General features: G+C 56.5%; 1 protein-coding gene and 1 long non-coding RNA gene across 3 annotated transcripts; one reads left to right on the top strand and one right to left on the bottom strand.

The window, feature by feature from the left end:
- The first annotated feature begins 2,589 nt into the window (after nt 1–2,589).
- On the top strand, nt 2,590–5,299 carry LOC114102208 (uncharacterized). Its single transcript, XR_003584467.2, has 2 exons — nt 2,590–2,786; nt 5,100–5,299. It is a non-coding gene; the product is annotated as an uncharacterized lncRNA (long non-coding RNA).
- Nucleotides 5,300–5,343: 44 nt separating this feature from the next.
- Nucleotides 5,344–18,121, bottom strand: Agtrap (angiotensin II receptor associated protein). 2 transcript variants are annotated; one of them, XR_011708746.1, is made up of 6 exons: nt 18,021–18,121; nt 12,319–12,353; nt 10,753–10,858; nt 9,488–9,680; nt 7,107–8,287; nt 5,344–7,058 (listed from the first exon to the last, which is right to left on the bottom strand). XR_011708746.1 is itself a non-coding variant. In XM_027947507.2 (5 exons), the coding sequence occupies exons 1-5, from the start codon at nt 18,045–18,047 to the stop codon at nt 8,172–8,174; spliced, it is 477 nt and encodes a 158-aa protein (XP_027803308.2). In that variant the 5' UTR covers nt 18,048–18,121; the 3' UTR covers nt 5,344–8,171. The 2 variants fall into 2 exon arrangements, 1 of the variants encoding a protein (XP_027803308.2); XM_027947507.2 differs by having other exon boundaries at nt 5,344–8,287.
- Between the last annotated feature and the right edge of the window lie 9,069 nt (nt 18,122–27,190).

Genomic DNA, 27,190 nt, shown 5'->3' with positions numbered 1-27,190 from the left:
GCCTCGGGGGCACAGGGCAGGTGGTCCTTTCTGGAGGCCTCCCTGAGCTGAGCCCAGGATGCCTCCTCTCTGGTCCCCTTCCCCCTCCCTGCAGGCTCTTCCCAGGCTCCTCTGCTGATGCCTCCTTGGTGGCAAGGCCAGGGCTGAGCCCTACCCTGTGGACTCAGCCTCAGGGTATGCATGGCCTCGCCTAGCCCCAGACCTGTCCACTGGCCAGCAGACCAACCAGTGAGACCCACACCTCCTCCACACCTCTGCCAGATGTTTAATGGCCATCTCCTCATCAGGAGGTTCAAATCCCAATTCCTGCATACCTCCAAACAAGCTCTCTCCCAGAGCCACCTGGCTTCCCCCCCTCTCTCACGCCCTCAGCCATCCAATTCAGTCCACCTTCCACAAGTATCCAAAACATGAGCCTGGGCATGGCCTCCACCTGCACCTCCCTGGGTAAGCCTCCACCACCTTCTACCTCCCAACTGGGCCTCCTGCCTCTACTCTGTGTCCTCCCTTGACATCTAACTCCCCACACAGCAGCCTGAGTGATGCTGGAACACTCAGATCAGATCTACCCTGCCTCAACTCAGACATCCCGTGGCGCCTAGCCCTCTCCATGCACTGCCAAGGCCTTCCAGGCCCTGTGGCAGGAGCTGGCACACTGTGACCAGGGCATGACTTGTATTACACATAACAAAGCCATATCCATCTGCTTATGGACGGTCAGCTTTGAGGCTGTAATGGTGGAGTTGAACAGTCACCACAGACACCTTCAGGCCAACAAAGCCTTAAAACATTTACTCTCTTAGCTGGCTGCAGCAGTGCACACCTGTAATCCCAGCAGCTAGGAGGCTGAGGCAGGAGGATTCCAAGTTCAAAGCCAGCCTCAGCAACTTAGTGAGGCCTTAAGCAACTCAGGGAGACCTTGTCTCAAAATAAAATATAGAAAAGGGCAGGGGCTGTGGCTCAGTGGTTAAGCGCCCTTGGGTTCAATCCCTGGAACCAAAAAACCCCAAACAAAATATTTACTGACTGACATTCAGGAGGTGTGCTGGCCTCTGCTGGCTGACTCTGTTACCTTCCTGACCTCAGCCCTGCTCCTCTCCGCCTCGCTCACTCTGCTCCAAACTCATCGGCTTGGCTGTTTCGCCAACATGCCACGCATGCTCCCTGCACAGGGCCTTTGCATTGGTGGTTCCCTCTTTCTGGAACTCTCTTTCCCTCATGCTTTCAAGTCCTTCTCAAAAGTCCAGCAAGCCTTTCCTCCACGGCTCTCTCCCCAACTGCAGCACCCTATCGGCTCCTACTCTCTTTACCTGGCATTATCTTCCTCCATGGCAGGTGCCACCACCCACAGTACTGAAGGAATCACCATTTCTTCCTTTAGTGCACGGAGCCACATGAGAATGGACCACTGTCTTGTCCCCTGCTGTACTGGCAGGACTAATGAGAGCAGGGCGCCCAGAGTAGGGCTTATAAACGCGCCTTCAGTGACTGAACCACCTAAGCACTGCTCAGCCTTCAGCAAGCCCTGAAGCCCTAAGACTTAGGTTCTGGGTTTTAGAAATGACCATACTTGGCAGGCCTACCTGTCCAGCGCCAGGCTACAGCTAACTGGTCAGCCGCTGCAGAGGGGCCAAACCAGGGCTGACGTCTAGCCAGGTCTGCCCCTCCCCCGCCGCCTGCCAAAGTTGACTGGAGACAGCTCAGTCCACAGGATCCCCTCCTACCCGCCCGGCCTGGGTCCATCTACCATCTCTGCTCCCCTCACCGCGTTGCCCCATCCCTCTCCACTCCAGGACACTCAGAGCCTCCTCTTCCCACCAAGAGACAGCAGGCGGTTTCCTGCCCTCACGTGCAGCAATCTTCCTTCCTCGCTCAGTACGGTTTGAATCTGAAGGGGACCCCAGCAGCTGGCCGCTAACGACCAAGGCAGGTGGTGCGCGAACTCCGTGAGCAAGCCCGCGGGCCCCGCCCGCCACACCCCACCGAGCCACCTCCACCGAGACACACCCCCACCTAGCCACCCCCACCGAGACACCCCCACCGAGACACACCGAGACACACCCCCACTTAGCCACCCCCCACCGAGACACCCCCACCGAGACACACCCCCACTTAGCCACCTCCACCGAGACACACCCACTGAGACACACCCCCACTTAGCCACCCCCACCGAGACACACCCACTGAGACACACCCCCACTTAGCCACCCCCACCGAGACACACCCCCACTTAGCCACCCCCACCGAGCCACTCCCCCACCGAGCCACACCCCCACCGAGCCACCGCCACCGAGCCACACCCCACGGTGCCACACCCCACGGAGCCACACCCCACTGAGCTTTACGCCCACCGAGCCACACCCACCGAGCCACACCCTCACCGAAGGCCTTTTTTATAAAAGATACCCGCCCCAGGCCCCACCCACAAGGCCCCGCCCACAGCACCTCGGGAGCCACACCCCCAGCCCTTTTTTTACATTTTAATAAAGGTACCCGCCCCAGGCCCTACCCACAAGGCCCCGCCCACAGCACCTCGGGAGCCACACCCCCAGCCCTTTTTTTTTTACATTTTATAAAAGGTACCCGCCCCAGGCCCCGCCGCAGGTCTGCGCTCGCGTGGGCCCGGGTTCACTGGGGCACGGCTTCTGCGCAGTGTCTGCACCAGGGTACCGGCCCAGGCCCTGTGCGTACCATTTCGAGGCACCTGACCCGGAACAACCTTCTTGCTTCCTGCGTGAGTTCCCTCCAAAACGGACTGGAATCCACCCAGTCCCACCTCCTCTGCGGTGAGTGTGGCGCAGTCACTTGCCTCCAGCTTCCAAACCTTCCTCCTGCATTTTCCACCTTCCAAGCCTTTGCCCACGCTGTTGCCCACTGCGCTGTGCCACGCCTTTCTTCCCTCCGTGCAGATTGGATGCTCTCTCCTTTAAAACACCCGCGGGGAGAGGAAAGAACACTGGGATCCGAGTCTTAAGACTTGTGCTCCAGAGTATTGGGCTGCTGGGCGACTTTAGGCAAGTCCTTAACCTCTCTGAACTGAAGGCTCCTCCTCTGTGAAAGGGTGGTGGTAATGCCTACCTCACCAGCCTTCTTGGTATCATCTGGGAGTCAGTGTTCAACAAATAAGTGCCAAAGAACCTTTATACTCTAAGGCAAGTTTTGAAGGAAGGATAATTACTGCTTTCTTCTTTTAAACTTATTTTTCATTGTTTTTCAGCACTGGGGATTGAAACCAGGGGATTGCACAAGCTTTGAGTCAGATCTCTCTTCCTAAACCTGGTGGGTGGGACCTTTTGTTCCTTAGATTTTTGTCCCTCTTTTACTTCCACCAGTGCTTTTTGCCTTAAAGTCAAGTTTGTCTGATGTTACTTTAGCTACACCAGCTCTATCTTGATCTTTATTTGCTTGGTATAACTTTTCATACTTGTGGCCATCCTGGGTTCATATATTGTAGATGTGTCAGTTGTAAACACAATATATCTGGAATTGTTTTAAAAATCTGAGCTGACATTGCTGTGTTTTAAGCAGAAAGTTTAATTCGCATACAAATGTATGATTAGGACTTATTAATTTAATTGGTGCTGGGGTTGAACCTAAGGGATGCTTTACCACTGAGTCACATCTCCAGCCCTTTTTATTATTTTAAGCCAGGGCCTAAGTTGCTGAGGTTGACCTTGAACTTGCAACCGCCTACCTCAGCCTCCTGAGTCACTAGGATCACAGGCACGCACCACCCAGGGCAGATTCGACTCTTTTATTTTATTGTGCTTGCCAGTGGTCAAATTTCTTTCTTTCTTTTTTTTTTTTTTTTTTTTTTTTTGGCATTTTTAAGAAGTGATCAAGGTTTTCTTTTTTCTTCTGTTTCCCCCCCACTACCACTACTGGGCTTGGAAACTGTGAGTTGAGAAAACCTGAATAAACTCTCTAGATGTCACCTGCTCTAAGTTACTTGCTTTGAGTTGACTGCAGATGTGTGGGTCAGGATGGTGACAGTTGATCCCCTCTAGCTGCTTTACCTGCTCTTGATTAACCTCGAGTCACTTTCCCCATGCTTCAGCCCATGAAGATCCCCCGCCCCAGCCTTGGGCAGCCAGAGTGAGATCCCGTCCCGTCTCCACATGCTTGGCTGCCTCCTGACTCTACTTTTCCACAAAACTCCTGGCTTCAGGGATTGGCATCCTCCGTGGCGGGCAAAGTGAGCCTGGTTTGGCAACAACTGCACCTCCCCCAACCCTGCACCCCACAGCTCCTCCAAAGCCTTCCTCAGGCCCCTTCATCACTGTGTTGGCGTTCGAGCGGGGAAGGAACCGTGTCCTTATGAACAGCGTCCCATGCCGATGGCTGCAAGTGGGGGTTTTCTTTTCATTCTCTTTGGAGGTTTTTGGCTCCCTGAATCTTGAGCTTTGCCCTCTCCCCTTTGAAAACGTTCTGTCGTTCTCTCTGAACGCTGCTCCCCTCCCTCAACTCCTTAGGAACCAGCACCGCGTCTCTGTGTCTCTCCCTCCAGCCCGTTTCTTGACCTCTCTTTCATTCATTCCGTCTCTGGGTGGAGTCCTCACATCTTTCAGGCCCCCCGATTCTCTCCTCAGGTGTCGTCTATTCTATGAAGGAACCTAGCCATTGAGTTTCTGATTTCGATCGTTTTCCATTTTTAAAGTTCTGTTCCCTTCTTTTAAAATTCCACCGGCTTCCCAAGCTCCATATCACCACCGTCCAGCTCTGGGAGCAAGGCTCCTCTTTCTGGGCCTGTCCCCAGTTTCCATGTTGTGGGCCGGGGAGCCACAGGTTCCCTGGCAGCAAGGAGGGTGCTGTCATATTGGCTCTTTTACATTCTGGATAATAGGTATTCTTCTGAAGAAAGTTTGAAATAAAACAGATTTAAAAGAAATTTAAATTATTTTTTAGTTGATAAACTTTATATGTGGTGCTGAGACTCAAACCCAGTGCCTCACACATGCTGGGCAAATGCTCCACCACTGAGCCACAACCCCAGCCCTATAAAACATTTTTTAAGTCACTGATCTCAGAGCTCTAAGCTCTCCTCAAGCTCAAACCTGTGATTCTGAGTTTTGATTTGGATGTTTTATGACAACCCATAGATTCTGCAGAGTCTCTGGACTACGGCTGTGCCCACACCACCAAGCACCTGGAGACCTGGACCTCAGAGCTCTGCATTGGCCAGTGAGGATAACCTCTGTTTTGCTTCCTGAAAATATCCCTCTCTTCTGAAAGCTTGTAGAAAACACTCAATAAATGTTTGTAAACTCTTAATAAATGAATAGATGTTTGGATAAGCAGACAGACTGGTCACCCCCTTCCTCACTCTGAATAATTGCATGGTCATACAGGCAATGAGATGGACATTTATTAAACATTTATACACCACTTTCAAGCCTCCCTAATCCCTGAGTTACGCATTTTTTTCTATCAGGAAACTAAGGCACAGTGAGGTTCAGAGACTGTCATCTCTTATGTAGCTGGTCCCAGGGTTCATTTGGGATTTAAATCAAGGCTACAAGCTCTAGAGCCAGTTTGGAGACAGGCTGCGAGAGCTGGGACTTCTGAGCCATTCTGGAGACTCTGGAGACAGGCCCGTGGTGAGGCCTGTCCAACAGGGACAGGCAGGGACCTGCTCTGAAGCAGTTTCTCTGGCTTCATCCTGTGGTCGGCTCCACTTTATGAAAACAAGATGATGTCCAAACCGGACAAGTGACTTCAGCTCTCCAGGAGTGCATGTCACCTCTGTGTTGCTGTGACCGACCAAAGTGCTTGGTGGGAGCAACCCAGAGGAGGAAGTCTGTTTTGTGCCCAGGGTCTAGGTCCTTGGTTGGCTGACTCCACTGCTCTGGGCCCAAGGTGAGGCAGAACATCCGGGTCGGGGGAAGGGATGGCAGAGAGAAGCTGCTCAGCTCACCGCAGCTGGGAAGCAGAGGGAGGGGGAGGAGCCAGGGGCAAGACATATCCCCTAGGCATGCCCCAGTGACCCGGCCTGCAGGTACCTCGCAGTGTGCATCCTAACCATTCCTCCATCGCAGGGGTCAAGCTACAGCTCTCATGACCTAACCATCTCGCCCTGACCGTGCCTGCAGTGCAAGCGCTTTCAGGAGACCTCTTAGAGCCAGAAGACCAGCCAGAGGCGAGAGGTGACCAGAGGCTAGAGGAGTTTCCTTCCTGTGGCTGACGCTGCTAGAATGGCGGACACGGGCTGGGGTTGTGGTTCATGAGACAGCCCGGCCTCGTAGGCAGAAAGACCTGGGTTCCACCCCAGCACCTGAACAAACAAAAATTCCAGAGTTGCCCCCGCCCCCAGGGCTGCCCTTGGCATGACTGAGAGAGCCCAGCTCCTGGCCCTTACCTCGGCTGGCTTCTGGGGAACCCCTCCTGAGACAGCAGGCCTCCTCGGGCCCTTCCCCCAGAGAGTGGGTCAAACTTGGGGGATGGGGACAAGGAACTGTGGTCTGTCATGTACTGTCCCCTCTGCTGCACACAGGCTCTGCATGGGCTGCTCCTGCTGCCCAGCCAGGCCGTGCCTCCCTCTCATTCCCATGAAAGCCTGGCCCACTCCTGTCAGAGAGCGTGGACACTGCAGGCCTTCCTGGTCCAGGGACCCACGAGAGAAGAGGAAAGGACTGGCCTCTGAGTCCCATTCCTCTCGGCCACAGCGCCCTCCCCCAGGCCACTGCAGTCATGAAGCTGACATGTGTCTTCCAGCTCATCTTTTTACCCCTTTCTGCGTGCACACCCAAGAGCGGAACGGGCGTGCCGTGGTGTTTCAGGGGTACACCAGCGCTCTCCTGTTGCACCCGCCTTCTGCAGTCTGTTCACATCTGGGAGCAGCGGTGGCACGTGGTCAGGTTCGTTCACTGTAACTGCCAGGTGGTGTCCCAGGCGGTGAGTGGACCGTGGCCGATGCGCTGTCTCCTGACGCGCTCTTTCCAGGCTTTCATAGCCCTGGCCACCCGTTGTCCCCGGGCCCCAAGCAGCCTCCCCCATCTGCCCAGAGGGCTCCTCCTTTCAGGGCTCTTGCCTCAGCCTGGATCCTCCTGATGACTCTAAGCCTGCCTTCCCTGGAAAGCAGGCACCAGGGCCCCACTGTGGGCCCAAGCCCTTGCCGGGTAGAGCTGCGCCCTTCCAGAAGCCCAGGAACCTGGGCCCAGGGGACAGAAGAGCAAGCTCTTAATGGCCTCAAGTGAGGTGAGCCCTGGCCCTGGGATCCAAGGAGCTCTTGGACATGAGTCAGTCTGTGGCCAGGACACAGGGGCTGCAGGACAAGGCCACCCCTTGCCTCCAGACCCAACAGTACCACTGGCTCAGGGAGCAGCTCACTGTGGACAGCGTGCTGTCACGCAGGCGTCCTGCCTGGGCCGCTCACTTTACCTGAACATCACAGTTGGCTCTGGACAGGCAAGATCAGCCCTTCCTGGGAGACACTGAAGGTACTAAGTGGCAGAGGAGGGTTCGAGCCAACGCCAGGTCCTCTGATCCAGGTCCCGTGCACTGCCCAGCGCCTTCTCAGCTGTGGCCTTGGCCAGGCCGAGCCGAGCCGGGCTCTACCGGGTGTCCAAGGAGAAACCGCCCAGCACAGCCAGGAGATTAAGAGTGGCACAAGATGCAGCCTGGCCACGGACGTCCTCAGATCTCCATGCCTCGCTCTGCAGGCTGTGGTGGCTGCTGGGCGCTGCAGACACCTCCTGCCTCTAGGCCCGAGGCCCCGCATCAAGTGACCTGAGCACAGGACCTCAGTGCCACGCTGGATGAGGTCCGGAGCTGGGAGCGACCTGAAGTGCTCAGCATTCTGCAGAAGGATGACACAGACTTGAGGAGGCCTGGGGAGGTGGCCATCACTGGTCCTGAGAGGCCTGACCCAGCCACACCCAGGAGTGACGTGCCCCAGGGTCTGCGTGGCACAGTGGGAGGCAGAGAAAGCCAGGGTTCCAGCCTAGGGACGAGGGAGACTTGAGGGGAGGGGAGGCCTTGGAGGTTAGGACAGGTGTGTTCATGGGCTGGAAGCCACAGGGGCTCCTGGCCTCTCAGGGCACTTGATTCCAGCAGGGACCAGGAGACACATTCCATGTGAGGCCCAAGGAAGGGAGTCCAAGGAAGGGAGGTCGGGGACCAGGATGTCCCGGGCACCAGGAAGGTGCTGCAGCAGGGCTGGCACGGGGGCTGCTTCAGTACCCTCGGGTGGCTTGACCTCTGCCCTCTGGGACTGCAAAGGGGTCCGCAGGTGGCTCTGGGGAGTCAATTGTCTGGTAGGCACTATGTTCCTGAGAATGTCCAAGGAAATCTGGGGGCGGGGGGTGGTGGCAGGAAAGAAAAAAAACAAGAGTGAGAAATTGGGAGACGTTCTGTTGAGCCCAAACCAAGACCCATCCCCCATCCAAGGCCAGGGCTGGGCATCCTGATGCCAGGGAGAGTGGACAGTGGCAGCACCTATGAGCCTCTAGCATGCCCCGGAGCAGGTGTGTTCACGGCCTCACTTTGCCGAGGAAGCAGTCAAAGACTTGCCTGAAGTCATTCAGCTCTACATCCCCGACGCTGGGCCCTGGGGCCAGCGCTCCGTCTCCAGGGCACACGCTTCCCAGAGCAGCACATGCTCAGGAATCTGAGGGACACCCAGCCTGGACCCATGGACTTCTTTCCAGTTCCTCTCCCAGGCACAGGGACACCACATCCCCGTACCCCGGCGGCTCTGGAACTGGCGCTATTGCCGCACCCAGAAAACCAGAGCTGGAGGCGCCAGGCAGGGCAGCAGCCTCCGAGAGCCCCGCACGCCTCACTCCCACCCCCTTTGCACGTCTGTCCTGGGTGTTCAAGCACGTCCTAAAGGCTGGGGGCCTTGGTCTCCTTGTCTATCTCCTGGGGCAGGGCTGGGCGGTGCTGAGGTCAGTGAGGACCATTCCTACACTTGCCCAGCGCTCCCCGGGCCACCTGCACCTCTTCCCAAAGCAAAGATGGAAGCCCCCGCCCCGCCTCCACCCAGAGTGCAAAAGGAGGTGTCAGAGGGAACAGGAAAATGGCTCAGCCCCCATGGAAGACGGGGGGAAAGGGTTTCTGGGGGTGGGGCTGGGCAGGAGGCGAGATGGCTGCCCACAGGAAGTGACTGCCATTTGGCGCTGGCTTCCCCCAGGTCCCAGCAACCCTAGCTCTCCCCGGACACCTCGAACTATCCATCAAAGAGACCCGCATGTCAGGACAGCAGGGCTGGCGGGCATAGGGGAGGGGCTCTGGAAAGTGGCTCACACCTTGCCTTGCCCGTGCTCTGCACCAAGGAAGGCCAGCCTGAGGCTGCTGCCCCCGACCCTGTGAAGCCCGACAGCGAGGAGACCACCCCAGACTGTGATGGCCGTGGCCCAGGAGCAGCGACCAGGGAAGTGCACACCCAGCCTGGTGGGGAGCCACACCACACGCCTGCCTGCGCTGGAGCCCCAGGCCCGTGGGCAAGGGCCACGGCAGGGGGAGTTGGGGCGGCTGGAGGCAGGCTCACCGTGGGACAGGAGGTCGCCCCCACGCTCCCGGTACATGTGGTAGAGCAGGAAGCAGGAGAAGGGCTTGAGCAGCAGGCTGAGGATGGCCATGCCGGCGCTGAAGCGGCCTGTGTCCGAGGTGGCGACCAGTGGGTAGAAGACACTGATGTGGATGATGTCCAGTAAGATGGTGGCCATCAAGCCCCCCAGGAACTGCAAGACACACAGCCACAGGTTTGGGGGCACTGCCCGGCCCCCTCGGACACGCGGCTCCTCCTCTGCATACACCAGCCCAGAAGCCTGGCTCCTGCCCTCTGCTCCTGGGGCTTTGCTGTAGAGATGTCGGCCAGCAGGCAGGACCTGGAGGGGAGCAGAGCCGCCCGCCTGCAGCCTGCAGGGCTTCGGAGAGGACACTGGGGAGGCGCCAGCAGTGCCACTCCACCTCCCCAGGCCGCGACGGGGTCAAAGACTTGGTCTAAACCTCCAAGTTGGAAGATCCCTTGGAGCTCCCGGACACATGGCCGCCACAAAGGAACCCTTCTCTACCACTGAGAGGCTGCGGCCCCGCGGGAAGAGCTGGGGGGAAAAAGCTGGGGCGGGGCTGGTGGGGGCTGGGTCGATTCTAACTTCAGTGCAGAAGGGGAGCTCCCTCCTGGCCAGGTCTCCCAGCCACCTTCCCTCTCCCCCCAAGGAGGGTGTCATGGTTTACATGTGAGATGTCCCCCCAAGGCTCCTGCGTGAGGCAATGCAAGAAGGCTTAGAAGTGCCGTGACTGGGTCAGGAGGCCCTCACCCAATCAGGGCGCTAACCCCTAGAGTGGTAACTGGAGGCAGGAGGGGGTGGGCATTGGGGGCATGGCTCTGGGGTACTTATTTTGTCCCTGGTGAGTGGAGTCCCTCTGCTTCCCTCCACCACACCCTTCTCCATGTCCTGCCTCACCTCCAGCCCCACAGATGGACTGAGGCCTCTGAAACCGGGAGCCCCCCAATACTTCTCCTCTGATTGTTCTTGTAGGTCTTTCGATCACAGTGATGAAAAAGCTGTCAGAGGTCAGCCCACCTGGGGGAGTGGCCCATCTGGGGCACTGCTGGGCCCCTCCCTGGGTCTGTCTTGGGAAAAGCAATACAGACATGGGCTCCCCAGGGCACCCAGCAGGGAGCTGGCCAGCTGGCAGGCAGGTGGACAGGCAGCCTGGAGGCTGAAAATGGGGGACCAAGGAAGAGAGAGAACCGGGGCAGGTGAGAGGCGGCAGAGCCTAAGCCCAGCCCACGCCCCTCCTGCTCACCATGCTTATGGCGTCCACGGAGTCCCGCTGAGCCACGGCCCACACGCCCAGGGCCAGGATGGTGAAGTTGGCCCAGGCATAGGAGCCCGAGAACCCGATGCAGCCCCTGTGGGAGAGACCTCTGTCCGTCAGGTGGCCACTGCCCTGCGGCTGCCCGCCCTTCCACAGTCACCTCCCCCTTGCTCCAGCGTCCCAGGCCTCCTCAGAGAACAGGCCCCAGTCTGCAAGGCCAGCTGGCTGCACTTCAAGCATCAGCAAGTCACCTCACCCCTCCTGACTGGGCACGGCCTCCCCCCAGGGTCTCCATGCAGGCACTCCTGGCCCCGCAAACCACTCTCGAAAATGCAGTCGGCGTGTGAATCCGATGGTCACTCCTCTGCTAAAAACACCGTTTTCTCTCCCATTGAAATAAAATAGACCCTTCACCAGGGCCTGCGGGGTTGGGTGAGTGCCCCGGGGATCTGGCCAGTACCGCCACCTTCACCTCCCTAGCCCAGCCCTGTGCAGCTCCCCGGACACTCAGCCCTGGTGATTTAGTCTCAGCTCAGATGTCAACTCCAAGACCCTGTCCCTTACTGCCCAGCGTTAAGTATGAGTTCCCTAATGCGACATCCGCTCTACCCTACAGTGCACTGCCGCTGTCTGACAGGGTGTTTACTGGTTTGCTTGGTAATCCAATGGAAACCTGCTAACCCAGGGCCCTCCGTGGGACCCTGCGCGGTTCTGCGCCTTCCACTCTGTCCTGGGGGAGGCATGGTTATTATCCTGGGCTCTCAGAGACTGACCACCCGAGGTCACTCCGCGGCTAAGAGGTGGGGCTGGGATGTGAGCAGCCTGCCTGCAGAGGCCCTGCTCGTCTCGCCTCCCTGGAGCCTCAGTCTGCCTCCCCGGGGCCTCCATGGCCAGCAAGCTGCGGTCTCCTCATAAATTTAAATGATGTTCACAGAGTGTCACATGCAGGAAACCTGTGCAGAGAAGCTGGGGCGCAGGCAGCTGGGCGGTTGACTAAATCATCTCGTCTCAGGGTGTCAGGAAAGCAGGTGCCCGGCTTCTGCCCAGGCTCGCCCGCTCAGAGGCTCCAGGAGAGTGACAGGGAAACCTGCACCTGAGCTGTTCTCGCTGTGTATGTCCCTCACAGCCGTCTGCACGTGCACTGCACTTGGAAGTTTGCAAAATGCACACGTGAGCTCTAAGGTTTCCCGTCTTGGTTTGGCAGAGACGCCCCAGGAAACTCCACAGACACAAAAGAGGTGACAGCAAGTGCCAAGTTGGCCCCATTGGAGCCTTGTGTCTCTGCAGGCCCTGGGGGTGCCCGAGGAGCTGTGTTCTCCCTCCCACTCCTGCGGGGCCCTGTCCTTACCCCACTGCACAGATGGAAAGCAGGCTCCGTGGGGAACTGCGGCTTGCCCTAAGTGGCCTGACCAAAAGACAGCAGACAGACCTGCCCAGGCTGACACGGACCTGGGGACACGCGGACACAGCCCCTAGGAGATGCAAGGGCACACACCCGCAGACACAGCACAGCGGGGAGCCCCTGCATGCAGGCAGACTCCCACAGTCACTCACCAGGTTGTCAGCAGCCAGTGGACCAGGAGAATCACCTGCAGCACAAGAGGGGCAGGGAGCGGGTCTGTGAATGGGGTGTGACCACCACAGGGGAAAGGAAGCTTCCGGAGCCGGAGAACAGGAGCCCCTGCCTGGTACCTACGAGGGCTGGTCATCATCTCAAAGGAACAGCAGCAGCCCGGGTGGAGGAGGGGCATGGTGGACACCCACACCCTCCTGCTTCTAAGGGAACGGGCTTTGGAATCATAAGAGCTTTCGGTGGAAATGGTGGGGATGGGGGGACACGGCGGGGGCAATTTCTGGGGACATGGAGGGCAGAGGGGAAGGTCACCACTGTGATCGGGAGGAAGAGCAAGTGGGGAGGAGGCCTGAGGGCCTCTGGACGGAGCCTGGATTTCAAGCCCAGGACAGTGAAGGGAGCCCTGGGGACACAAGGCAGGGAGACATCGTGGCATCACTTGTGACAAAGAAAAAAAAATCCCTCTGGCTTTTTTTTGGCTTGATGCGCAGCACCAGGGATTAAACCCAGGGTGCTCTACCACTGAACTACAGCCCGGCCCTTTCTAGTTATTCTTTTTGAGACAGGGGGTTGCTAAGTTGTCCAGGCTGGCCTTGAACTTGCGATCCTCCTGCCCTGGCCTCCCAAGTCACTGGGATTGCAGGCATGCACCCCTGCACCCAGAAATCCCACCCTTTCCTCTACTCCAGATCATCCAAAAGGCCTTTCCTGGATGGTATGTGAGGAAAGGAGGGGCGGGTGTGATGGGAGGGCGGGGGCCGGTGGCCACAGTGTCCGCAGAGGGTGGCTCCCAGGCCGAGGGCCGAGTGGACAGCAAGCAGGATGGGCCAGGCCCCAGCTGCAGGGAGGGCGTGGCGGTGCTGAGATGGGGTGGGATGGCACAGGACTTTAGGAGGACAGAAGCCCCAGGTTGGGAGCGTCACTGGGGGCACAGGGTCAGGCTGGAGGGGAGGCTGACTGCTGGGGGCAGGGAGCAAGGGGAGGCGCTGCGGGGTCCCTCTTACTGCATACCTCACATGCCTCAGCTGGACAGCCTCGGAACACTACAGTTATCATTCCCATTTCACAGACGGAAAACTGGGCCCAGAGGCAAATTAAGCTGATCAAGATTCCTCAGATACTGAGGCCAAACCAGAATGAAAGTCAAATCTGGCTCCTACTGACCAGTGCTGCTGACCTCCACACTGGAGGCCCAGGCCTTCAGCCAAGAGGGGCTGTCTGGGCCTTTGAGAAATGTGGACGTCCTCTACCCGCAGAGGACAGGGGCCGCAGATGACATCCAGAGCAGAGGCGTACCACAGAGGGGTGGCTCCAGGGGAATCGTCCCGTGCTCCACCTTCTTTATAACTGAGCACTTCCCTTCTAAGCACGTCTGGAGGGAGCACCTTGAGCCCGACCATCCTTGAGGCACTGTCATCCCTGTTTCACAGCTGAGAAAACTGAGGCTCAGAGTCACACAGCGGCCAGTGCAGAACCAGCATCACACCGGGCCACAAGGCCTCTCCCCGCACCGAGTGGGAAACTGAGGCAGGGGAGGCTAAGCTCCATGGGTTTCTCTTCCCAGGGGCTTAAGAAGAGTGACCACATGGTGCTGCGTTTCCCCAACATTTACCATTTTACTTGGCGTCACTGGTACCTGGTACCTGCTCTGTGTCTACCTGGGGTGGGAAGGAATGTGGACGTGGATGTCAGCCGAGGACCGACATCCAGCAGAGCACACTCCCTAATCAATAGTGGGCCCTCGGTGTGTGGGGTCCACTGAGACCCCTGCTCTGTGAGGAAAGAAACCTCCCTTGACCACAGTGCGGGGTGCCAGGGAGTGGGTAGTCACAGGCGGCTTCTCCATGGAAGTGACCTTTAAGCCAAATGAAGGGGGTGACAGGCATGGCTAACCAGGGCAGAGGACAAAGGATGTGTGGACAGGGCAGCTCCTGCAAAGGCTGAGGCGGAGGGAGCATCGAGCTTTCTGAAAACTACATAAGTCCCTGCTGCCGAAGCCAGAGGAGGGCAGGGCAGGAGGCTGGGGGCAGGGAGGATTCCGATCCTTATCTTAAAGCTACCCATAGTCCCTTCAGTCCCATAGGAAACTGACCCAGAGGGAGGGACCCTGCCCAAGGCCACACGGCAGGCCTTATGGTTGGGCTTGAACTGTGAGAAGACACCAAGGGAGGGGACCCCAGTGGCAGCTCACTCCACACTCTCCTCCCAGACGACCACCTGGCCCTTCTCAGCCTGACTTCTGAGAATCGACCTCCGTGTCCACGTCTCTGGCTCCCACACCAGACTGCACACCGGGAGGTCTGGAAAAAGTCCTGAAGGGGACGCAGCACATGGCCTCACCCATGCTAAGCACACACCCTGCCTCGGAGTTCCGCCTGCAGCCGGCCAGCCCTGGCTTACTATGGAGCATGGCAACGGGACCAGAGGCCGAGGCAGGGGCAGCTGAAGGGCTGCAGGGGCCACAGGCAGGTCACTGAATGACCTGTGGGAGACTCTGCCTCCAGCTAAGGGCTGTGGGCAGGAGCGGCCAGCTAAAGCCAAGCCTCTGCAGTGGAGGAAGAAAACAGAACCCCAAAGCCTGCGGACCCTCAGAGGACACACGGCCCCCTGCACGGCATCACTGTTGTTTCCTTAGTATGGAAGGAACTCAGTGCTGTCACTTCTCTTAAGCCCCCGGGGAAGACAAGCCCATGGAGACAGCCTCTGCTGCCTCCGTTTCTTATTGTTGTGCTGGGAGGTCACCCCCCCCCCCCCCGCCCCGAGACCTAACACCCAGGACCGCTCCTGGGAACCCAGCCAAACCAGGCCTGCCCTTCCTGGCACCCTGCAGCAGGAGAGGCCTGTGACTCACTGTGGACACCGGCTGGCTCTAGGGAGGTTTCTGGTAACCAACGTGATCCCGAGGCTTCTGAGAAAGAAGCAGGAAACGTGGGAGGGTTCTGAGCTACATGGAACCAGGACGGGCCCCGAGGTCAGCAGGACCTTCCCTGCAGGACAGGGGAAGGCAGGACCTGAGCCCTGGACTCTCACTGCAGTGCTCAGCCAGGGGGCTGTCCCCAGACAGAGGCCAACAGACCACGGCACTGGGGGTCACAGGCTGCTGGGGGGACAGGAGTCAGGGTGTGAGATGGAGGCAGCCCGTGTCTGGTAGGACCCATCTGTCCAACTGCCAGGGAAGCAGCCCTACCCACTTAATACCCACAGGTTCCTGTGCAGCCCAGTGTCCTGTGCAGCAGTGACAGGAGCGATTCCCACTACGGACCTGCACCTGCCTGCTAAGGTGCTCTGTGCCCCTACTGCCCAAACATCTGGCCCAGGTCATCCCAGGAACTAACCCTATGGGCAGAGCTGAGGTGTGAGAGATAGGTAAACTGCCCCAGAGGTAAAGCTCACACTCCTCAGAGCCCAGACGCACATCTCGGGATCAGCGCATCTGGCCTGCGTCAACCTAAGGCTCCCTCCTGGACCCAGGCTCCTCCCTGTTCACCCTGGAAGGCAGGAGCTGTTTTATCCTCTTACGTGAGGAAATGGATACTCGGGTCAAGAAACCCACTCAACTCATACAGCTAATAAGTGGCAAGGCCTGGCCTTGAATGTCTGTCTGTCTGTCCACAGGCCCGTGCCCAGCCAATGTGCTGCAATCTCAGGAAGAGCAAGGCAGGGTGGGTCGAGGAGGAGGTCTGACCCAGAGAAGGGAAGGCCAAGAAGAAACCAAGGAGCCAAGTGGGCCAAGACTCAAACCTCTACCACCAGCGGACCCGTGGGAGGAAGCAGGTGGGACTTCCCAGGGAGGCCTCAGATGAGCATGCCACTGGGGACACTGAATGTGTTCCTACCCTGAGGCTAAGGGACACGTCAGGGCTGTCCTGAGGGAGGTGAGGCCATGGAGTGGCTGACTGCTGGGTTCCTGGAGTTCCATGTGTGGCTGTGATCCTGGTGGGGTGACTTCAGAGGCAATATGGCCTTGGAAAGTCGCCTGACCACCCAAAACTGCTGAGCCTACACCCAAGGAATGAAAGAGGGAGGGACTGAGGGGGCTCAGGCCCAGGGTACAGTCCCCAGCTACCAAGGGATTTCCTACTTAAGTGCCTAAGAGCTGCCCTCCATAGGCTGGCCAGATGTGGCAAACAAAACCACAGAACACCTAGCTAATCCTGAATTTCAGACCATGAATAATTTAGTCTGTCCCCAATACTGCCTAAGACGTACTCATAATAAAAACCTGTTGCTCTGAAACCCAAATTCAACTGGATGTCCCGTCTGTTACCTGCTAACCTGGCCCCTCAGGGTCCCCCCGCACTCACTTGTCTCGGTAGCAGCTGAGACCCCGGGAGACAGGTTCTTGTTGCCCAGTCAAGGGAAGGCCCTGCCATCAGAGCTCACACCTGTGGATGCTCTTGGCCTGTCAGGCCCATAAAACTGACATAAGCAGTCAAGGCCAAAGTCAGCCTTGACTGAAGTGGTACCCAGGAAATGCCACAGCACTAGGGTCAAATCTTGACTCGGCCACTCAGTCCCTGGGGGACCCTGACACTTTACTTCCTTGATCTGAGTTGAAGTCCACTCCTTAATAAAAAGATGGCAACGTTTCTCAGAAGTGGACTGTGATGAAGGTTACAACCTGCCCTGCTGAAAGGTCTCACAAACTGGAGTGCCCTTCCCTCTCAGTTTCTCCCCAAGGAAACATTCCATTCCCTTGTTCCAGCCCTCTCTCCCCAGGCTGCTGGCTGGAAGATCCAGGAAAGCTGGCTCAAGCAGCACTGCATGATTAAGAAGGGAAATCTGCCCAGGGCAAGTCCCCACTCAGACCACGTGTAATGATCCAAATACAGATTACACTGCAGCTGTGTAGCCATCTCTCAGATTCCTTTAGTCCCAGACACCAACGGTGCTAAATGCTTTGTCACTCAAGCACTCAAGAGTAAGGGGCGGATAGAGTCTCGGAGGAAACTGCACCAAGACCCAAAATGGCCGGTTTAGTCCAAGGTCCACACCTTCCTGACCAAAGCTAAGTCGCCAGTCCCTCTGTTGCAAACGAAGTTCAGGCACCAGACGCTGGGGGTGGGCGGCGAGAAAAGGAACAGCGCAAGGCTCAGGAAATGAAGACACCCCAGGAGGCCCCGCAGCGTTGGCCCCAGGGCCCCGGGTTGGGGTTTTCTGCTTTTAAGTAACTTCTGCAGCTTGTACTTCTTAATTATGCAATAAAGACGCTGCACTGGTAAACTCTGAAAAGCCCAAGGCTTGGGAACGTCGGATTTTCTTAATCTGACTTTGCACACAAAGGCGGCCACCAGGGCTGGACCGGGGCTCGGGAGAAACGTCTGGCCCCCTCGGGCAGGAGGGGCGGTGTCCCTCGGCGGCCCCTCCCCCTGCTCCAGGGGCATTCTGGGCGCGAGGGCCGGCGCAGTCCTGGGGACCCGTCGCTGCCAGCCCAAGGGACAGGGGACGGCCCCCTCCCTCGCCGGCCGCCCCGCGCCCCCCGGGTCTTGCCTGCGGGCTCTTGCCGGCCCCTGCCGGCCCCTGCCTGCCGCGGCCCGCGCGCACCTCCTCCTCACTGGGGTCTGTGCGGTCCCCTGGTCCCTGCTACTCCTGCTTCCCCGGACTCGGTCCTCCCACCCTCCTTCAAAACCCAGGTGCCAGCACCCTCCCGCACAGGAGGCCCGCTCCGCCCCGCAGCGGCCACCTTCAAGTTCACGACCGGCAGCTCCATCCCGGCCCAGGCGGTGGGCACCGACGCGACGGCCGCTGGGGCTCCTGGGCTCCGAACTCGAAAAACTAACTTGCCCGGTCCCGCCCCACCCGTTGCGCCCGAGCCAATCCCGGCTCGGCTTCTGGTCATGTGAGGCACGCGGGGGCGGGGCATATGACTGCTGCCGGGTTGCCAGGAGACGGCGTCCTGCAGCTCGCGCCTCCCGCTAGGCTGCAGCCCCCACCGGGTTTGTAGCCTAGAAGCTGGGCTGGTGGGCCCACCTGCGGCCGGGTGCAAGCTGCTGACATGGCACCAGTGGGTGTCTCCCCGAGGGCACCCTCTCTCCTCTGTCCTTACCCACATAAATGGGTTATTTACAGTACCTACCTCCTTGGAAGGATAAATTAGTTAATTTATGTAGTTAAAGAAAAAAAAATTATTCGAGCACTCGTTAAAGCAGTAAGGAGGCTGTTCAAAAATAGAACTGCAATAGGGAGGGAGACGGGACTCAACTGCAAACAAGGGTTAGTGGGGATTATTGCTAAAAACCATGAATGAAAAATTGATGAGGAGACACCAAGAGCAGGGCGCTTCTTGCTACAGAGAGCAGTATTCTTGCTATAATTGGGTCATGCAGACAGGGCAGGACAGGAAGATAGAAGGCCAAGGTCGGTTCCTAGTCAAAAGCTATGGAGACCCCTACTATTTTGGAGGCTGAGACAGGAGGATTCTCTGCATCCTGGAATTCAAACCAGCCTAGGCAGCCTTGGTGAGACCTTGTCTCAAAGAAACAAACAAAAACAGAGGTGGGTGTGTAGCAAAGAAAGAAAAACAAAACAAAACCCAGGGCTGGGTACAGCCCAGCTAAAGCTTAGTCTAGAAGAGAGTGCCTGGCACTTATTAAATGGGCAACCCACATAAGCCATTGTTGCCTCAGTACCCAGGAGCCAAGTGGTCAGAACCCATTTAAGTCAACATACCAAAAGTTTTAGGAAGCTGTAGCTGGAAAACCAGCAGAAATTCTTCCCTACATAAACCCTCAATTGTGCTGGGAGGAAATGAGGAGAAAGGGATCGTCTCCCTGCCATCTTGGGTGTGGCCACTCTCAGGGCATATCTGAGTTCTTGTTCTGTTTCCAGGAGGGTAAAAACCAGGTGGGAACCCACAAAATTGCCTGGACAGGTCCTCAGATAATATCCAGACCCAAGGTCTCCCCGCATACAAAGAAAGGATTCCCTGCCTAGGTGAAGAGAGTTTTGCGGCTCAGAGACAAAGCCCCTCTGACCTTCCCCTGCCCTCCTGTCTCCTTCCCTTTCCTTTCTCCCTGAAGGGCATCATAGAAACCCTCACTGAAACCCAGACTCCTTTCCCCCAGATGCATCCTGGAAACTAGAATCCCTGTCCCCCAAAGCAAGCCATAAAGCCTAGAAAGTTCTCCCTTTTCCGTTCTCCCTGGAGGACATTCATTCCAGAGGGGGCCCTAAAATGTACCCTATTTTTAAGGGCTAAGGATGTAGCTTAGTGGTAGAGCATTTGGTCACCATGTCTGATGCCATGGATTTCATCCCTAGTACAAGGGGGAAGAAGAGTACCTAAGAGTACCTAAGGAGTCCTGCCCCAGACCAGGAGGAGCAATGACACAGAGGCTAAAAAGAATTTGAATGGGGCTGGGGACATAGCTCAGTTGGTAGAGTGCTTGCCTTGCATGCCCAAGGCCCTGGGTTAGATCCCCAGCACCACAAAAAGAAAAAGAAAAAAAGAGAGAGAGAGAGAATTTAAATGTACAGGCCTTGGGCTGGGGATGTGGCTCAAGCGGTAGCGCGCTTGCCTGGCGTGCGTGCGGCCCGGGTTTGATCTTCAGCACCACATACAAACAAAGATGTTGTGTCCGCAGAAAACTAAAAAATAAATATTAAAAATTCTCTCTCTCTCTCTCTCTTAAAAAAAAATAAAAATAAAAATAAATAAATGTTCAGGCCTTGCTGGTCCCACTTGTCTGTCACCCTCAGATCCCATTTCTGCACAGTTCTCTGTTCTTCATCACACTGAAGCATAAAAGCAGCCAGTTTTCCTTAGGATTTGGGTCTTTATTGCTGAAGGCTCCCGTGTCTCATAGAACCTTGATTAAATAAATCTGCTATGATTTTCTCTTGCTAAACTATCTTTTGTGTTGGCTGTGCCCTTTATGGAAGGGGAGGAAAAGAATCCCACCTTCCCCCACCCACGTGTGCAATAAAACCGTGGTCACTTTGTAAGGAGAAGGTTCAGGATTAGTTAGAAGGGACATTAAGTACTTCTTTCGTGGCAGACACAAACAACCCTAGCTAGGATAGGCACAGTTCCTACTCCTGTTCACAAGTTAAGAGAAGTTCCACTGCTTGGCTCAAAGACCCATGTACTCGTTGGCACTGAAGCTGAGTTGGGCGCCCAGAAGTGCGGGCTCCAGGACCCTGACATCTAACCACTGAGCTCCACAGCCTACGGAGCAGGCAATACCGGCCAGGCTGGGATGAAGAGGACAGAGCCAGGCGAGGAGGGCCTGCAGAAGCACAAGGCAGGTCTGTGGAGTGTCCCTGCCACTCACACACTGATGCTGTGTTCCTCCCAGCCAGCTGGCATAGGAGGGAGGCGGGGGAGAGTGCACGGAGAACTCCAGCTGGCGGGTGGGCCTGGGGGAGGCAGCCAAAGCACAGAGGAACAAAGGAACCCTAAACTGTGTTCTCAGAGGAGCCCGAGTCCTCCTCACCATGACTCATTGTTGGCTCTGGAAGGACAAATGACCTCCACATTCCACAAGGCTTCCACGCACATCTTTAGTGAGTACCCTTTTGGAATTCAGGTGTAAATGTTTAATGTCCCTCGCCCATCCCTGTATGTTTCTGTCTCTTCAACAAAGAAATTGACATGTGGAATGCTGGGATTGAACCCAGGGGCGCTTTACCACTGAGCTCCATCCTCAGTCCCTTTTTTAAATTTTTAAATCTTGAGAAAGGGTCTTGATAAGTTGCTGCTGCTGACCTTGAACTTGAGATCCTCCTGACTCAGTCTTCTGGGTCTCTGGGATTATAGGTATGTGTCACTGTGCCTGCCTTGCACAACTTCTTGGATAAATACCTAGAAGTGAAATGGCTGATCATATGGCAGTATATGTTTAACTTATTTTGGGGGGAGTTGTACCGGGGATTGAAGTCAGGGGCCACATCCCCAGCCCTATTTTGTATTTTATTTTGAGACAGGGTCTCACTGCGTTGCTTAGCACCTTGCTGTTGCTGAGGCTGGCTTTGAACTCACAATCCTCCTGCCACAGCCTCCTGAGCTGCTGGGATCACAGGCGTGCGCCACTGTACCCAGCATATGTTTAACTTTTTAAGAAACTGCAACACAGTTCTCGAGACACTTGTACCATCCTATTTTATTGTTTCCATAGCACTTCTCAGTATCTGAAAAGATTACCTGACCTATTTATTTGTACCCACCACCACCTAGACTATAAGCCCTGGGAAGGTCTCGCCTCCTGAGTGCCTTGTCCTGAGCCTGGCACACAGTAGGTGCTCAGGGAGTGAACTGAATCACATGTGTGCCACTTCCTCCTATCACAAGCACCTGCCACCAAACTTGCTGCTTGTCCTCAAGTTGCTTCTGAGTCCAAGCTCTGCCCAGAAACTCTCTCCATCAGCTGGTGGTGAAGCTGGAGGCTGATAAGGGCCAACACAGCCGTTTCTTTCTCATGGTTTCTTGTATCTTTCAGATAAAGTGTGTTTTGGTCTCCTGCCTGGCCTCCTCTTGTCAGAGTGATCTTGGGCGAGTTATTTAGCCACTTTGAAGCTCACGATGTGGTGGGGATCACATTGAGGGAGGAGACAAGAAGCAAAAGATAGGCAGAAAGGAGATGAAGGGAAAGGAGGCCGTGACTTTAACCCCAAAGGCTTGTGCCGAGGTTGCCCGCCCCTTCACTGCCTGAGCCGTCATTCCTCCCCAGGCCTGGCCCTCTCCACTTTCTGGAAAATCTACAGATCTTCATTCACAAACTCACCTGCCTATGGAAACCGCCCTGCGCACTGTTAATTAGTCCACGGCTACAACTCCGTGTGTTTTAGAACAGCCTGAGCAAAGAGCAATTCAAATCCTATCCCCCAGGGGACTTGGCCACATTGTCCACTGATCAGACAGTGGAGAAGACATCAACCTGAGGATACGGAGTCACCGACCACCACAAACCATCTGGGATCGTGAGGCTGATGTCATCCCCGCACACCTTCCCATGCTCACCCCCCATAAGGTTTCTTTTAAAAGAAGAGCCCCAGACCCCAAAAGTATCTCTCCTGCTGGAGATGGCCCGCATTCTCCCTTGAATGTGTGCTCCTGGATTTCCTGATAAATCTCTGCTCCGCCTCTACCCGACATTTCTTGAAACCCTTTTTTATGACATTTGTCAAGGATGCTATTGTCCAGTGATGAGTCCTCTCTGGGACCTCCTCAGATCCCCTCCAGGGATGATGTGGGGTCACTTATGTAGGGTGCCTGGCACAGCTCCTGGGTGGCACCTGATAAGCAGGGGCTGTCCTGTTGCTACACTAAAAACACGGTGTCTTCAGCATCTCTTGTCTTTCCCTGGCCTGCGGGCACACCGTGAATGGATAGGGCCTGATGGACAGAGATGAGGCGCAGACATTTTCCTGCTGGCCTTCCTGCTGGAGCTGACCTCTGCACACTGTGGGCATTCCTGCTGATTTCCCAGGGTCTTCCCAGCACTCTCCTGTGACCTTGGGTGAGTCACTGACTCTGATTTTTTTTTTTTCTGCTTGTAGAATATGAGGCATTGAATAAGAAAAGACTTTGCATGGATTTCCAATTGTCCTTTGATCCACGAGGTAGTGGACACCAATTCTGATGCAGATTCCAGCCACTTCCTTTCCAAAGTGGGCAAATAAAACCGGAAGAAACAGAGCAGAGAAACCCAAACCCTGTCAGACAGTCTCACTCCCTGTGAGCAAGCAGGGCCCATCAGGAGACGCCCAGGGAGGAGGGGCTGGCAGGGAGTCCTGGCCCCTTATGGCTGGGCTTTTTCTGGGGTTCCGTCTGGAACCCTTCCCCGTGATGCTCACAGGCACGCTCCGTGTCTTGGCCTGGGTCTGGCAGGGCCGGGAGGGCCGGGCTGTCGCTGGGTCAGCGCCGACCTTGGTGTCTGTGCACATGGTCTTCTCACCCTTGTAGCGGCCAGTTGCCGTGAGCAGCAAGACAGTGGGACGGGGGCAGGAGAAGGTGAAAGAAGCCCACGGACCATGGAGGCCTTGAGCTGGTGGCTGGGCTCTCCGGGGCTCCCAGGCCTCATCCCTGTCCTGTGTCCGGGCCCCGGGTGAGTCCGCCATCCTGCCATGAGGACTCGCAGTGCCCACACTACGGCTCACGGCCAGGAAGATGTCCTCCTGCCTGGTGGCTCTTCTTCTTTCCTCTTCCGGTGAGTCTGGGGAACCTGACGCTGTGCGGGGGTGTGAGAGCCCCCTGTCCTGGGAGGGGCTCCTGTCTCTGTGACTATTCAAAAGCAAGGGGAGGGGGCGTGATTCTGAAATATTTGTCCCAAAGGCACAGAATTCTGCGGCTGACTTGTCTTTCTTTCTTTTTTGTGCTGCTGGGGATGGAGCCCAGGGCCTTGGGCAAGCACTCTACCAACCGAGCTGTGTCCCAGCCCACAGCTGGCTTTTAGAGACCGGCCAGGCTCTGGGATGTCCTCCTGGAGCTGTAAAGCACCGGAAATAATTCCTAATGTCCTCTTTGCTTCGCCACCTCATCCGGGTCCTGTAAAATGACCGCTGGGTGAGGCTCGTCCTGGCAAAGCCTCACCACTTAGAAATGCTGCCCTGTCCCTCCAGAGACCTGTGTGCTCCCGTCGGGCCTCAGCGGGCCCATCAGAGTGCCCCGTGGAACCCTTGGTGCTCATAGAAAAGGCAGGAGAAGCAATTGCCTGCGTCCTGCTGGATCTCAGGAAGCCAGCTGCACGGACGGCGGGACAGTATCGCCCCAGAGGAAGCAGGTCCGCGGCTCTACTCACTGGAATTCTCTGCTCTCTGGCATTTCTTTCAAACATTTATCCACGGAGCAATGATCCTCTTTATTTCATTATGTGTGTGCATGTATGAGCGCGTGTGAATGTCTATGCATGTGAACACACGCGTGTGTGGACGTGCTCCCACAGACGCTGAGCATCTGGTTCAGAGCTTCTCTGCAGCCCCGGGACCTGGCGCGGCCTGGAGCTGACCTTCCCCAAGTGCACGCTGCTCCTGCCTTCCCACCTGGATGGTGCTGGAGTTTCAGGGGAGGCCTCTGAGGGCCGTGGCTGTGCCTGAGCAGAGGCTCAGAAGCACAAACAAGCCCTGCCTGCCGTGGTGGCTGCTGGCCCTGTGGCCTTGGTGCCTGTCCTGCTGTGGCTTATCTGCTGTGGTGTGTCTTTCATGTCCGCCCCTAGGGCAGGCTCTGGGAGGCCTCACTGTCCTTTCAGGAGGTGCCCATGGAGCCCGTGCACCAGGAGATAAGGGAAGAATGAGGACAGGGCAGGGTGGCAGGGGCCTCCACCGGCTCTGCTAGTCAGAAAGCCCCTGGGAGGAATCCCCATCCCCTTCCTCTCTGAGAGGCAGCCTAAAGGTGAAGGTGAAGGTCTGGCAGCACCCCTGACTCTGGGGGGCTGGGGAGTGGGGCAGGGGCATCAGTGACCTAGTAGGTGCTCAGTAAACTTGTACCATGGGTCATGGACATATATTCAGGTTTGGGAGTCAGACAGACTTTGGCAGGGCCTCTGGCTCTGCTGCCAACCAGCTTAGCACCACTGGGCAGGTGGCCTCACTTCTCTGTGCCTTCCTTTTCCTCCTCTGCAAAAGTCAGCCTAACAGTTTCCATTTCATAAGAGGATGGGGGCCTCACGCAGTCCACAGAGGCCAGAGCTGGATGTGCCCCCATGTTTCCCCTCTCTGAACATGTGCTGCTCCGTGCCAGCCACTGACCCGAGGTCAAGGTGGAGGGCACAGAGATGGTTCAGGACCACAGTGTACAGAGCTGCACTGACCAGTCACCAGGACGAAGGAGCTGGGTCCCCTACCTCTGGTCTCCTGGACACACACCTGGTTTTTCACCATAGGCCAGAGTGTGGCATCTCCTGGCATATCCTGGGGGTGGGCTGTGAAGAAGGGCAGGGGGAACCTCTATTTAGCCATCTGCCTACTCACTCACTCTCATCCTTCCATCCCACCCTGACCCAGATTGATACTGGGTGGACATTTGCTGGATATTTGACCCAAGATACAGGTAGTTGGTGCTGGTCATGTTGTCACCTAAAGTTCAAGATGACCAATGGAGATTCTGTCCAGAGTTTCATAGCCCACAAAGACCAATCTGCTGTGTGCCTTGGTTCTGTGATCCAGGGTTTAGGGCACTGTGCCCCTGAAGCCTCCGGATGGCCAGTTTTCTGTGTTGAAGGCCTTTAGAACAAAAATGGCGCCTGTAATTCCAGCAGCTCGGGAGGCTGAGGCAGGAGGATCATGAGGTCAAAGCCAGCCTCAGCGACTCTGTGAGGTCCCAAGCAACTCAGTCAGACCCTGTCTCTAAATAAAATACAACAAAGGGCTGGGGATGTGGCTCAGTGGCTAAACACCCCCGGGTTCAATCCCCAGTACCAAAAAAAAAAAAAACCCCGAGGACTTGGAAATGAGATCCGGCCTCAAGTCTGCAATATCAACTCTGCCTGAGTCTCTGGCCCGCCAGCTTGCTCTACAGACTACAGACTTGCTAGCCCCTACAATCATGGAGCCAGTTCCTTAAAATAAATCCACCATATATGTGTATATATCACACGTTAACATATTTATATGTATGTGCATATATACATAGTTAATTTAAGATACATAAATATAAATTTCCTATTGGCCTTTTCCTCTGAAGAACCATGACTGATCCACCCCAATGTAGCCATCTGACCCCCCGAAGGCGGCAGGCAGGCTGCCAGCACAGAGCTGACATCCCTGTGGCCTTGCGTTTGACAGGACTTGACCCTTTATATCTCAGCACTCTCTAACCTGTATTAGCAGAAATGGGTTCAAGTTGACAGCCCAGGACAGAAGGGGCTTTCAAAGCCCAGTGTGCCTTTCTGCAGCTGTTGACCCAGGTCAGCAGTACAGGTGAGGGGTCAGCAAATTACAACCGAAGAGCCAAGTCCGGCCTGCTGCCCCTCTGTGTAGATAAGGTTTCCTGAGCTGCGCTCCCGCGTTGGCAGTCCTGCTTTTCTGTGTTACCTCTGTCCTGAGATGGGGGTCAGGGCAGGAAGGGTGTGATTTGGAAGACCCACAGGAAGGAGAAATTCTGGCCTTGATTCTTCAGAACCATCCTTGGCAGCAGCTTGTTAGGCCACCTGGGGCCTGAGCAGCCACCTGGGGACAGTGAGTTCTCAGGAAGGTCTGGGGTGGCAGTCCTCAGCCTGGAGTTACTCGATAGGCAGAGTCCTGAGCCCATCAGGTCCAGGTGGGGCTCAGAAGCCTGGGTCTGCTCCCCAGAGGACTCTCCTGCTGCCTAGCTGAGGCCCCATCTTTAGGGAACGCTGATTCGAGGAGACCTGCTTTCCCCATCTAGGCTGGGTGCGGAGATCTCTGTAGGTCCCTAGCTGGAGGGTCCCTGTCCAGGGTTAACCAGCCATAGGTGTGTCTGGGGCTTTAGGAGGCAGGGACACGGTGCCACCAGGAGCCGTCACACAGCCTCCTCTGATGAGCTAGGCCTCTGACAGCCTGGTCTGCACAGTGTCCTCCCTGGTACTAAGCCAGGGCTCCCGCTGGCCAGTTCACACACTTCCCCCAGATGGCACCTGAGCCCACGCCAGCCTGGCCTTGAGGCTGTGCTCTTCTTCCTCACCCTGCTGACCCTGCACTGGCCACCCTGGCCCAGAACGGAGCCTCTGGAGGCCTTGCGGCTGTGACCAGCCTTGTAAACTGTTTGGGGCCTCAGCAGCCCCAACCCTACGATGGGTACAATGGGTAGGGAGATAAAACACGAGACCTGCCCAGGAGGTCCAGATAAGGGGCCAAGCCGAGGCCCAGGGGAAAGATCCACCTTGCTTGCTGCCTGCTCTGAGCCCATGCTCGGTCAAATGTGTGGAGTGAGGGACGGGAAATGGCAGGGGAAACACT

The sequence above is a fragment of the Marmota flaviventris genome, chromosome 10 (assembly GCF_047511675.1).
Source record: "Marmota flaviventris isolate mMarFla1 chromosome 10, mMarFla1.hap1, whole genome shotgun sequence".
Lineage (NCBI taxonomy): Eukaryota > Metazoa > Chordata > Mammalia > Rodentia > Sciuridae > Marmota > Marmota flaviventris.
Note: the sequence above shows the minus strand (reverse complement) of the source record. Positions and strands in the feature narration are given on the sequence as shown.

Bases quoted from the DNA above. Each gene is read 5' to 3' on its own strand.
- Agtrap (XM_027947507.2), bottom strand. From the start codon at position 18,047: ATGGAGCTGCCGGTCGTGAACTTGAAG. The intron at 12,354-18,020 runs GTGGCCGCTGCG...CTTGTGCTGCAG, and splicing joins TGCCGGTCGTGAACTTGAAG to GTGATTCTCCTGGTCCACTG. The intron at 10,859-12,318 runs GTGAGTGACTGT...TCTCTCCCACAG, and splicing joins CACTGGCTGCTGACAACCTG to GGGCTGCATCGGGTTCTCGG.